Source organism: Leptopilina heterotoma, unplaced genomic scaffold (assembly GCF_015476425.1).
Source record: "Leptopilina heterotoma isolate Lh14 unplaced genomic scaffold, ASM1547642v1 Lhet_66, whole genome shotgun sequence".
In the NCBI taxonomy this organism is placed as follows: Eukaryota; Metazoa; Arthropoda; class Insecta; order Hymenoptera; family Figitidae; genus Leptopilina; species Leptopilina heterotoma.
Genome location: NW_025111153.1, coordinates 385,725 through 398,961, shown reverse-complemented (window position 1 = coordinate 398,961; position 13,237 = coordinate 385,725). Strand labels below are relative to the sequence as shown.

The window sequence follows — 13,237 nt, the reverse complement described above, 5'->3', positions numbered from 1 at the left end:
AGGAGAACATAGTCTAGGTCGGCCACCTTTTGACTTTTGTTTATAACTTTTTTTTAAAAATGAATTTGGACAATTGAAGTATATGGTTGGAAAGTCCTGTTTAATAGGAACATCTTTTCTGTACAAAGTAAATTGATTGGTTTTAAAATGAAAAAGTTATAAAGATTTAAAAAAAAAAATTTTTAGTCGAGGTTGGCCATTACAGTCAAGGTCGGCCATGTTTAAAATTCAAAGGGCATTAATCGTTAAAAAATAAAATATCATGTTTGGAGTAACGGAAAATTGATTCTTTATTGTTTACAGTTTGTAACTTAATGAAATAACAAAATAATAACAATAAACAATATAAAAAAATAAATATAAATAAAAAAAAATTTTGCACTAAAATATTAATAAAATTAAATAAAAATATTAATAAGATGATCAATTATATTATGAGTTATACAGAATTGCAGTTTTTGCAAATAAAGTAGCTCGTCCTCATCTTTGCGCATTTTAAACACATAGTGGCCGACCTTGACAGTAAGTAACATTACCGAATTGTTGTTACCATAAAGAAATACGTTTCGGGATTCGATTTTTTACTTTGTTTTTCTTTCAACCATGAGTCCCACAAATTTTCTGCATACTTGCCTTGACGATTCAATTTGTTTTTTATCTTTTATTAATGGTTTTTCACATTATGCACAAAACTTTTTTTGAGCTTTTTTTGTTACTAAAGTTTTTGCTTCTCTAATGGATAAAACTCATGAAACGACAAATGACATTGATGAAAAAGCAGTTGATGAGAAAACAGTTGATGGGAATAGTGTAAAAACCGAACTAAACTCTGCGTTATTTAATTACAGTCAAATTCCTGCGCACAGTACTCCATTAAATATTAAAATGAACAATTCAGAAGAATTTGAAACTCCGTCAAAGGATCTTCATTTTACAGAAAATTGGAGAAATTTAGGAGAAGATAATATTTATGAAGAAATGCAACAAAATGTCAATATCGAGAATCTAGTTTCAAGTCAAGATTTGGATGGTCAACAAGGCGTGCTTTCTGCGACGAAGAAGACTACAACAGCGATAAAAGTTTTACTTCTTCTTCTTTCTTTTTTAGTGGCCTATTGCAGAGCATACAGCCATTTCTATTTGTGAACAGCATATATATAATTATAATTATTAATTCTTGTTCATATACCATGAACTAAACAAATTCAAGTAGGGTTCAGCAATAAATTTTTATAAAGGTGCTCAACACACCGCTGAACAAAAATTATAGCGGGAAAAAAATCATAAAACGAAATCATGAACAAAATCATAAAATAAAACCAAATAAAATTCAAAGCAAGGAAAAAAAAATAAAAACCAAACTCAAACAGCAAAAGCATACTCAAATCTGCATTAGAGCGCCAATGTAGGCCCAGGCTACTCAATTCACCCAGGGGGAAGATTAACAAAATGCAAGAAAGGAAATATACCATTGCTTAAGAAGAAAAAAAAATCAAAACTCAAAACGCAAAAGAAAAAAAAACAAAACCAAAAGCAAAACAAAATTAAAAAAATAAAGAACCAAACAAGAACAAGAAAAAATTCTTAGAACCTAGAGCACACAAACAAAGTTAATTTAAATTAAATTATTATAAGGGAGGTGCCTCCGCCAATAAAGCGCCCAAAAGCCTCAACCATCTCTCTCGTAGGTCTCATCACAATATCAAATGGATTAAACCTCTCCGGATCCTCAATTCCCAATCTATGATGCAGGAATCCAAAAAACTCCGGTCTACTTGGAGACAAAATAGGGCATTCATTGAAAAGGTGTTTTAGACTCCTATTTTCTGCACCACATGGACATTCAAGTTCCACTCTCCACCCCAGTCGGTCGAAATGATCGGAACAAACAATGTGACCCGTTCTGAGACGGGTAACTAAGTTAATGACAAAACGAGAAGAACTCATACCAGTAAACCGCGGCCTCTCTGAATCATAATTTACACTGTCAAAATATCTCAATCCCTTCGGCTTCCCACCAAAAAAGGCCAAGAATCCCTGACCTCTCGATGACAAAGGTTATCAAAGAACTTGCACAGATCAGATTGAGGAAGACCAAATTTCTTCCTAAAAGGCGTCCTGGCAGCTACTTTAGCCGTTCGATCAGCAACATCATTCCCAGTAATACTTTTATGAGATGGAATCCAAACAAGGGAAATCCTCTTACCATTAAGATCAGAAGTGTGCAAGGCAGCAAGTATTCTATATATCAGTTAAGAAGAGGGTTCACGCGAAAAGACGTCCTTAATATCACCAAGTACTTGTCTCGCATCCGAAAGGATGAGGACTTTTGGAATACCACTCCTCTTGGCATACAAAATGGCTGATAAAATAGCATACGCCTCAGTCGAGTAAGCAGATGACGACTCCTGCAGAGCCACCCCAAATCTATAGTTGAACTCAGGAACATAGAATGCACTGCCAGAAAAACACGCATCCAATCCAGAAACTGATCCATCAGTAAAGATGGAGGTGTATCCCGGAAAGTCCTCTTGCTGAATAGAAGCAAGAGTATCCGCAGATGAAATCCCATCATCGTGTTTCTCCTGAAACAAATCCACTCGAACATCCAGCTCATTCCCCATTTGTGATCATAGTCCGCAGGCCTATTAGTTCTAAACATAGCCTCCAAAGCCTCACGCATAAGATCAAAGGTACGCAGCAGTGGAGATCTAGCAATGGTCACAGGCATACGACAAGCCGAAGAACGTATTCTTCCAGACAACAACGCCAATTTAGGGATCAAGGGGTTAAAACGCCACGAGTAGTTTCTGATGATAAAACGCTGGGTAAGCAACTTCCTTCTGCAAGACAATGGAATCTCCCCGGACTCGGACAGTAATACAGGAATTGGAGTGGTGCTCATGACACCCAAAGCAACCCTTAAGGCGGAATTCTGGACCTTGTCCAAACCAGCAAGAGCTGAGACATTTGCCGATCCATAAAGTTGGCAACCCCATTTCAGATACGCACGGATTAGACCCTTATAAACCATCAGAGCCAAGATCGGGGCAGCTCCCCAACTAACTTTTGAGATAACGTTAAGAACGTTTATTGCCTTGTAGGCCCGAGAAATATTCTCCCTTATATGGGGAATCCAAGAAAGTCTAGAGTCCAAAATGATTCCCAGATACTTAATCTCGGATGTACCCATCACTCTTGTATTGTCAACATCAATATGATCATTCTCAAGATCAACCCTCCTGGAAGAAAATGGACAGAGTATACACTTTGTTGGTGAGATCCTCAAGCCCCTCTGCAGTAACCAGTCCGACAGTGGAATTACCGCCTCCTCCAACATATTCCTCGCCTCTTCAACATCTCCGGCTCTAGCATATAGCAAAAGATCATCTGCGTATTGTGTGGCTCTAACATGTATCGGGAAGGCTGAACCAATTTCGACGAGGTATAAATTGAAGAGTATGGGTGATAGGACTCCACCCTGCGGCACACCCACACAACAGGTTCTACCCTCCACTGAGTTAGGGAAGAAAAGCTCCCTTCTCTCAGTAAGAGAGGCAACAAAATCCACAATACGTCCCGGAACATTCAATTGTCGCATTTTTGTATTCAAAATCAGAGGTCGAACATTGTTGAATGCCCCCTTTATATCAATGGCCAAAGCAAGTGTAACATATCCCTGACCAAAACCTTGCAAAATATCCGTCACCACTGTTGACACACAATCCAAAGAAGAACGCTTGCGACGAAAACCAAACTGAAAGTTAGGAATTATATTATTCTGCTCAATGAAATGCTCCAATCTACGTTGTATCATTCTCTTCATGAGTTTGGAGAGAACTGAAGTTAGAGAGATGGGTCTAAAACCCTTTCCACCAGGTTTTGGGAGAAAAATTACTCTTGTGTTTCTCCAAGATTCAGGGAAAACAGAGCGCAAAAAAAAAACATTAAACAACTTTAAACAAAAGTATTGAGCCTTCAATGATAAGGCTCTCAACCATTCCCATGTGACGTAGTCCATACCCGGGGCAGATTTGACATTACCCCGCATTAAAGCAGCTCGAAACTCCTGCCGGGAAAGAGAGGCATTATAGATATTGTTAACATCAACAGACGGAAGGCGTGGAATCTGTACAGGAGGAACCTCCTCGCAAACCAATTCGTCCTGCAGCTTCTTAATCTCCGGACTCGAAGATGAACAATAATTGGATCGGGGGCGCATAGGGCCACTCTTCAAAGATCTCACAACAGACCATGTTTTCGAAAGACCAACATCCGGGGTGAGTTCACTGCACATACTCCTAAAGGACTCCCGTTTTCTATTACGAAGGAACCACTTGACCTTCATATCCACTCTCCTCGCCTCTTCCTCATTCTCCCTCGATTGGTCAATAAGCCCTGTTAGCTTCCCTCCTCTTCCCAATCGCATCATCACACTCCTCATTCCACCATAACGGGCGTGATTTACAAAATTTTGAATTCTTAGATGGGAGAAAGCCCCCAGAGGCTTCAACCGCTCCCACCAATCCAGCAACAAAAGCATCATAGATCCTCACAGGATCCTCACCCAAATCTAGCGAATTAGACAATCCAGGTACAATCTCATCGACCTGGTGCTGAAAAATAGACCAATCGGCCTTCTTTACGTTGTATCTAATCGAGGATGCTGAGCAGAAACTTATATCACAGGACAGCGAGGAAGTGATCAAAATATGATCCGAGCCAAAATTGTCACCAGTGACTTCCCAAGAAAACAAATGTTGATTTTCTGAGAGAGTAAAGATTAAATCCAGATTAGACTGATTACGATGATCAAATGGAGAAAAAGTTGGAAGCGAGTCGTTAAGAACGACAAAACCCTGGTCCGAGGCCACAGATGAAAGATGTCTACCTCTCAATTCAGAGTGGGATGCTCCCCAAGACTCATGATGAGCATTAAAGTCGCCGCATACAATCGGAAAGGAACAGGTATTGATAAGGTCGAAGATTGCCAGCCAGTCATCAAATTCAGTGTGCACATTGGGCGGACAGTACACCAAAAGAAAGGAAATCAGACCCAGATCAGTCTCCACATTCATAGACAAAAGATAAATTTCCCCTCCACACAGTATTGGTACCTTCCCTAACTCAATCTTCAAACCATCCCTGGCTAGAATAAGAACCCCGCCTCCTCTTCCAGCAATCCGATCAGATCTGTGAGTAGAATAGCCATAGATATTAAAATTCAATTCCGGCATAAGCCATGTTTCCGATATGCATAGAACATCTACACGATGCGTGCATAAAATTGATTCCACTTCTGCTTTTTTATGGACCACACTATGGGCATTCCAGAGGCCCCATGTAAGATTGTGCTGAGTCATTTGTTATGTATAACAAAGCTCAAATCAAGTAAGAAAAAATTTATACTTGATTTAAATAAAACAAAATAACCAAAAAAAGTAGAAAAGAAATTAGTTTCCAATAGACAAAACTGACAAAACGTTGTCAATTCAGACAAAAACAATCCACAGGCCAAAAATTATGGCCAGGGACGAAAAGTCCCTAAACAGAAAACAAATACATGAAAAAAAGAAGAATTCCCTTCCTTCACAACTCCATGTCCACCAGAGATGTGTTCTTTGAAGACTCAGTCGACTGAGAAATTGCCGATAGTAGTTTTTCAGAGGAGTCCGAATCAGGAATTTCAGCAAAACTCAAATCTGTGGAGGCACTTCCAGACGGGATAGCTGGTGGGGGGAAAGTATTCCCTCCACTCAAATTATCATCTCCAAACTGTCCTACCTGAGGTCTGCGAAGAGATATCTCCTGAAGATTACGAATGATTGCTGCTGGGAAGCGTGGCTTAGTGATGCCTTGAGCTTCAAGGATAGAATCCGCCTCATCATAGCCACAAAAATTCTCAAATCTGACCCGCATAACCTCGAACTCAAAGGCATATACGGGACAATCCTTTGAGGAGGCAAGATGGTTGCCACCACAATTAGAGCACAGAGCAGGCCTCAACTTATTATGACAATTCTCCTCCTCATGGAAATCTGCACAAGCGACGCATATCGGTCTTGAGCTTTTACATTGTCTCGTAATATGCCTGAACCTGTGACAATTGAAACACCTCTTAGGTGGAGGAATGATTGGGATAGCTGAGCAAGCTATATTAGCGATAAAGATGGTCTTAGGGACATTATGAGCAGACACAGTCATCTCTATCATGTCCTCTATCATGGAATTCTATCATGTCATCTCTATCATGGAATGATTGGGATAGCTGAGCAAGCTATATTAGCGATAAAGATGGTCTTAGGGACATTATGAGCAGACACAGTCATCTCTATCATGTCCACAGGCTCGGGATTAGCCTTAACCCCACCATTCTTATCCTGAGGACGATACTTTGTTCTCCTACGGATCTCCAAAACTTGCGAACGAAAGGAGCGATCCAGCAAATCGAATATGTCACCCGCGCCCAAGTCAACATCAACCTCTGTAACCAAAATACGGCGATTAAAAAGAGAAGAAGGAATAAAAGCCTTAAGGCCCCTCTCTACCAAAACTGAAGAATCAACAAGGATATTGGCATCCTGCCATTTACTACAAAAAACCTTCAATTGATTCTGGCCATTTGGAGTAATTCTCTTGTGTCCAGAAATGATACTACTTATCAGAATGCCCACTGCAATCTTCTTCATTTTACCCACATTTCTATTTGGATCCAACGATTCAATGAGAACAATAAATGGGGGAGGGGATTCAGAACTGAACCTTTCCAAAACCTCTGAAACTGTTCTCTTCCAAAGAAAATATTCAGTGGTATTTGTCTCGGGAATTTGAGAAACAGAGTTATCGGCATCTGTCACAGCACCAGCATTCGAAGCCACATTAGCTGTTAATGGGGCTTGCAAAGTACTCTGCTGTAAATTTTGAGGGGATTGTTCCGATTGATCAGATGGAGGGGGAGAATTAGTTGGTTTCTCACCAACTGAAGTACCGGTTTTAGGCTTTTTCTGAGATGGATCACCCACTTTAATGATAGCACCAGATGACAATTGTCTCTTTCTTTCACTATCATAGGAGTGTTTCAAGATAATGTTCGAATTCTGGGGGTTTGATTTAAAAGAGGTATCCTGACCCAAACGAGAAGGCATTATTAGTGGTCTTGGCTGACGAAATCCACCCGGTCTTCCATTGAACGACATGTTCTTATTTTGGAACGACAGCCTAAAAAAACACAAGAACGATATACTATCCACAAAAAATTTTCCTTTTCCTTTTTAAATTTTAATTAATGCAAGAGAAAACAAGCAATTTATGGTTAAGCTCTTATGAATCTTAATATACATAAAATTGACAGACTCAATTAAATTAATGACTTAAAACTTCAATTAACTGAGGGAACTTTACGTCCCCGACCAAACTTCAGATGAAGTTTAGAACCTCATGTATATTTCAGAGATCACACAAGTACTTAGAAAAAAAAGTCAAAGTATAAAATCAATATTCAAAATAAATTTTCTAGCTCACCTAAGCGAACCAATTCACTTCCTATTAACCAAAAGTGGAAAAAAAGGCAAAACCTCAGTCTCAAAATCAAACCCAGAAATACGCTGGCATCCTCTGTGACTCCAAAAACTCCAAATTGGTTTTTCCAAAGAGGTTATAAATTCCAAGCCTTATTTTGAGGTTAAGCACGTGCTAAGGCAAAATACGTATTTCAGCAAGCAATTCCAACTCCAAAAATAAAAAACCGGACAACGTATGATACTCTTTTTTAAATACTCCTATAAAAGCACCAACTTAGAATTTAGTACAAATAGACTAATTTGGTATTATTTGACTGCATAAATTACTTATTAATTGCTTGAGTCTAAAACTGAAAATAAGTGGATACTAGAGAAATGGGCAAAATGTCGCCATAAAATACTCAACACAATCTCACAAATAAATAAAATTGAGTTAACAAGAAACAATCCTGTTGACAAAAGGGACAGATTCAATACAAATTTATTTAAAATATGCTCTAAGTTCACAAATTTACTGATTTAACACATAGAATTATGGCGTGTAAAATAACGCCAATTTACAAATTAAAATACAAATGTGACCGTACACTAAAGCGGTTCAAACAGAACTCATAAAAGTTTTACAAAATGGAAACTTCGTGAAATCTAGCACGATTAATAACCAAACGCAAACGTACTCAACTACAAACACGTGTGGCTGTGACTCAGTGATTCAAATTTTAGCAACGAGTGCTAAAGATTCACAGGAATATTTTAACCATATTGCAAAATCTACAAATCCAACTTGCAAATTTATTTTATTATTTCTCGAAAGAGGGTCAGAAGATATTGTTTATGACCAACGATGCTCAATTTTAAAAGACTTTATTGACCCCGCAAGACCACCAACCAAAGGAACGGAAATAGTAAAATCGAGAATTAATCATGAGCGTGTAATAAATTGCTTTTCAAATTTGTTGGATATGTGGAATTATCTTATGCCGAAAGAACCAAGCATTTTCCGCCTTTCAAAATGCTTGTGCGGTAACGAAAAAACTGAAGAGATTCCGTACTTACGGGTCAATCACAGAAATATAAGCGAATGTGGTTTCAAAGTCCTGCAAAAAAGTTTATTGAATGAAGAGAATTGCAATGAACAATGCGACAACGAAGACTGTGATATTTCTTCACAATCGGTGGAATTGCAATACAATTCGCATATTATTATCGAAACCGATGTCAGAGATATGATTGATTTAAGGAAATCAATTACATGTAGAGTTGACGATTTTCCAGCTCACCTAATTTTACATGGAAAAAGTTACAGGTATGATGATTGTAAACTTTTCTTCCTTTTATTTTTATTAGTTAATAATAACATTGTTACTTAAGTATCTTATTTAGATAAAATTATCTTTACTATCTTATGTTTTGTAAATTTAATTACGTAAAAACACTTTTATTTACAGGTTGTCTGGAATCATCTGTTATTTGCCAGGTCATTATTTTGCTTTATGTAGAAGAGTAGACGGAAACTGGGAAAAACACGATGATTTAAACGAAAATGTTCAACCCTTTCATAAAGGAGACTACGAAAAGCATTACACACCTTCAGCTGCAGTATACATTAGGGATGAAAATCAGTTAGGAAATTCCGATGAAGCTGCATTTAGCAAAAATATAAATTATTTTGAAGATTACGATGCAGCTAGTTCTTTAAAAAGAGTCACATTGACAGACGAATTGAAAAATAAAATGGACGATATTAAACATAATGAAAGTGTGTATTTGGAGCATCCATATTCGCTTTTAAAAGAAAAAGACAACTGGCGTAACAAATTAGAAAAAGAAGATAGCTTATTTAATAAAACCATTAAAATTTCTCCAGTGGCAGTAACTGTTAAAAAAGCATCAAGAAAATATAAAAATAAAAAAAAAAATAAATAAAATAAATGACATAGTACAAAGAAAACCATAAAAATTCTTCAAAGCATGTCCAGACATACATGTCAGACAAACTGAAGTTGCGTTGGGTAATAATACTAAAAAGAAGACTTCAATAAAAGTTTTGAGAAATGGAAGCAAGACTTTGAGCCCCATTGTTTTGAACAACCAAAAATATATAATTACAAACACGTGTACCTTCGACACAATTGTTCAAATCTTATCAATAGGTTTTGAAGACGCGCCAATATATTTACAACATATCAAAAATTCTAGAAATGAAATCTTGCAATTCATTTTGCTTATCGTTGAATGTCTCAAAATAAATAGCAGTATTTACATTAAAAGATGCTCCATTTTAAAGGACTTTTTTGATTCTGATAATCCAGAAACCGAAAAAACCGACCGTATAGCAGTAGGTTTAACATCGCCAAACATTTTGCATTCCATAAGTTGTCGTACAAAAATATTAACCATGTGGAGTTATCTTATGTTGAAAGAACCAAGCATTTTCCGACTTTCAAAATGCTTGTGCGGTCACGAAAAGACTGAAGAGATTTCGTATTTAAGGATCAATCACAAAATTATAATCGAATGTTGTTTCAAAGCTCTGCATAAAAGTTTATTGCATGAAGGGATTTGTAATAAACCATGTGACAACGAAAACTGTGATCTTCTTATACAATCATTAAAAATAGAATACAACACTCATATATTATGATTGACACTGAGATCAAAGAAGCAGAAGATGAAAAACATCTTTCTTGTAAAGTCAAAGATTTTCCGATTTATCTGACTCTGCTAACAGAAACCTACAGGTATGATGTGATTATAAATTTATTCTATCATATTACTATAAAATACTAATTAAAAATTCCTTATTAAAATTTATATTCATAAATTTTCAAATTTTGAAAATATTAATAAATATTAAACCTTCACACAATATTGTGTGTGAGTATATATATATTATATAACAATTAATTTCTTTCAGTAAATTGTTTATTTCTTTCTCAGGAAACATAATTTTCAATTCCAGTGAATCTTAAGAATACAATGAAAATGTTTCTATTTACAGGCTGACTGGAATAGTCCACCGGAATTCACAAAATCATTACATGGCTCTGTGTAGAAGGATAAACGGCAATTGGAAAAGATATAATGACTACGAAACAGAAGTTCATCCATTCACTGCACGAGACTACAATACGGAATACAAGCCTTCAGCAGTAATATACATAAGGGTATAATATTAAGAAAGATATCGAAAAAACTTTATAAATCCGTTTTTTAAAAAGAAGGATGAAAAAAATTATTATATATATTCTATATAATAAATATATATTTATATAGCGATAATATATCAAGAGGTATAGCTTTACGATTTTGAAAGAACTTTATAGATCTGTTTTCTTAAAAAGAATGTTACAAAAATTATTTTACATATTCTTTATAATAAATATTTATTTATATAACGATATTATATCGAGAGTTCCATACCTCGTAATGGTATCATTAAGACTTCGAAAAACTTTATAAATCTTTTTTCTTAAAAAGAATGTTACAAAAATTATTTTACATATTCTATATAATAAATATTTACTTATATAACGATATTATATCAAAAGTTCTATACCTCGTAATAGTATCATTAAGACTTCGAAAAACTTTATAAATCTGTTTTCTTAAAAAGATCGTTAAAACAATTATTATATGTATATTCTATAAAATAAATATATATTTATATAACGATAATATATCAAGAGGTATTGAGATTTCGGAAAAAATTTATGTATATATTTATATATAATTATGTAATGAAGAGATTCGAGTATACCCAAAAAAAATAGAAAAATATTTAACTTGAGATATAGAAGGAATTTAGTACATACTTGCGGATTAATAATAAAAATATATAAAACTGAATAAGTTAAAAAACCAAAAGCATTAAATTCATTTTTATTAAAAGTCATCTGCAACAATCTATAGCTGTTTAAAAAATATATAACGGGTATCATTACCAAAAATAGACATTACTTTGCACCTGCGCTTTCGTCAATATTTTCTGTTTTAATGGAAATGCTGTTAATATAAGGTAAATATCAACTATCAAACGTTGGAAATTGAATATCAATCAATATCAAACGACCAACAAACGAATAATAGTGGGAAAATTGAAAAATTTTGAATTTGAGGTGCCGCGTGAAGTTGACACCCCTTTGCAAAATAATTAGTTGATTTACATGTTTAAATATAAAAGCATGACTTGAATATAGAGTTAGAGAAAAACTGCTTATTAAAAACTATTTAACGGAAATTAACATTACTTTGCACCTGCGCTTTCGTCAATTTTCTGTTTTAATGAAAATGCTGTTAATATAAGGTAAATATCAACTATCAAACGTTGGAAATTGAATATCAATCAATATCAAACGACCAACAAACGAATAATAGTGGGAAAATTGAAAAATTTTGAATTTGAGGTGCTGCGCGAAGTTTGCACCCCCTAGGTGATAATTATGTATAATTTTAATTATATTTCTTTTAATTAAAATTAATAAATATTTAATTTTATTTGTTTCCATTGTTTTTTCTAATTTTTCAGCACAACTTATAATAGTATAACTTGTTTGGAACTAGTAATAAAGCATGACATGTCATTAATCAGTTTTTGAATTTACCGCCATTCACTCTTGTGCGCTTGCGCGTATTGATAATTGCAGGAAGTTCACATGTTTTAAGTAATGATGATATATCTTAAAATAGAGGCTATCAAACGTTCTGTGTAAACTATCAGTGACTATCAAACAAGCAACAAACGATTAATGAGAAGTATAGTAACATTCATTGAAATTGGGGTGCACCGTGAAAATAGCACCCTTTTTTTTATTCTCTATAATTTCTCTATTTTTTGCTATCAAACGTCTAATATCGACTATCAATCACTATCAAACGACCAACAAACGTTTTGTACAATAAAAAGTTGATTTATTCAAAGTTTCGGTGCCAACTTCACGGGGGTGAAAATGTAATTGAACAAAAAGTTAGGGCGGTATTCATAGTCCCGACTTAAGCAAGGACTTAAGCTTTGCTTGATCAAGTCGGTCTTATTCGAATGAGTCGAGCTTAAGACCGTATGTATTCATAGTCAAAAATAAGCAATTGCTTGGTAAAGGAAATGCAGCTTAAGAACTTCTTGACCAAGCAAATGCTTAAGATGATCTTATTGAGCGTTCGGCTTTTTCCGTCAATATTCTCTTGTATCTACCAATAAGCGATAGTAGATAGCTTATATTCATTAGAAAAAATGACGCTAATGCACATAAAATATCTGATAAGGGAGAGGAGGGGGGGTCAAAAAAACTGAAAAATATGCATATTTTAATATTTTTAGGATAAAAGTTATAAAGTAAAAGGATACAAGAAATGACTACCAGAATGATGAAAATTGAAATATTCTTATTCCTCACGAAATATTATATTTAGATTCTAAATTTTTCTGTATTAAAAAATAGAAAAAATTATTTTAACTATTATTATATTGTTTCTAAAAAAAATTATTGAGTCAGAATCAGTGAAATTTTACAAAAAATAAGGAGTATTTTTATAATCGAAATGAAAAAAAGCATTTTTATTTGGCCATTGTCTCTAACAAACAAACGACAGAAAAAATTTTGTTTAAAAAAAGTTATTGTAAAATGAATTTTTTTGCAACTTTTTATAAAAAAATCTTATTTTTCCTAAAACAATGAACCAAGAGTGCATATAAAAGGGGTAAAACAATTAACTTTCAT

At 34.8% G+C, this 13,237-nt stretch overlaps 2 protein-coding genes across 2 annotated transcripts in view; one reads left to right on the top strand and one right to left on the bottom strand.

Annotated features, from left to right (window-relative positions):
• The window catches only part of LOC122510046 (DNA repair protein RAD51 homolog 3-like), a 50,545-nt gene that overhangs the window by 16,430 nt on the left and 20,878 nt on the right, over positions 1-13,237 (bottom strand). The window lies entirely within an intron of this gene.
• LOC122510047 lies at positions 8,483-10,732 on the top strand. Its single transcript, XM_043624432.1, has 3 exons — positions 8,483-8,826; positions 8,969-10,261; positions 10,522-10,732. Exons 1-2 carry the CDS (start codon positions 8,483-8,485, stop codon positions 9,444-9,446), a joined length of 822 nt encoding a protein of 273 aa, XP_043480367.1. The 3' UTR covers positions 9,447-10,261; positions 10,522-10,732.

Coding starts and splice junctions, on each gene's coding strand:
- LOC122510047 (XM_043624432.1), top strand. CDS start 8,483: ATGTGGAATTATCTTATGCCGAAAGAACCAAGCATTTTCCGCCTTTCA. Junction 8,827..8,968: donor TTACATGGAAAAAGTTACAG/GTATGATGATTG, acceptor TTTTATTTACAG/GTTGTCTGGAATCATCTGTT.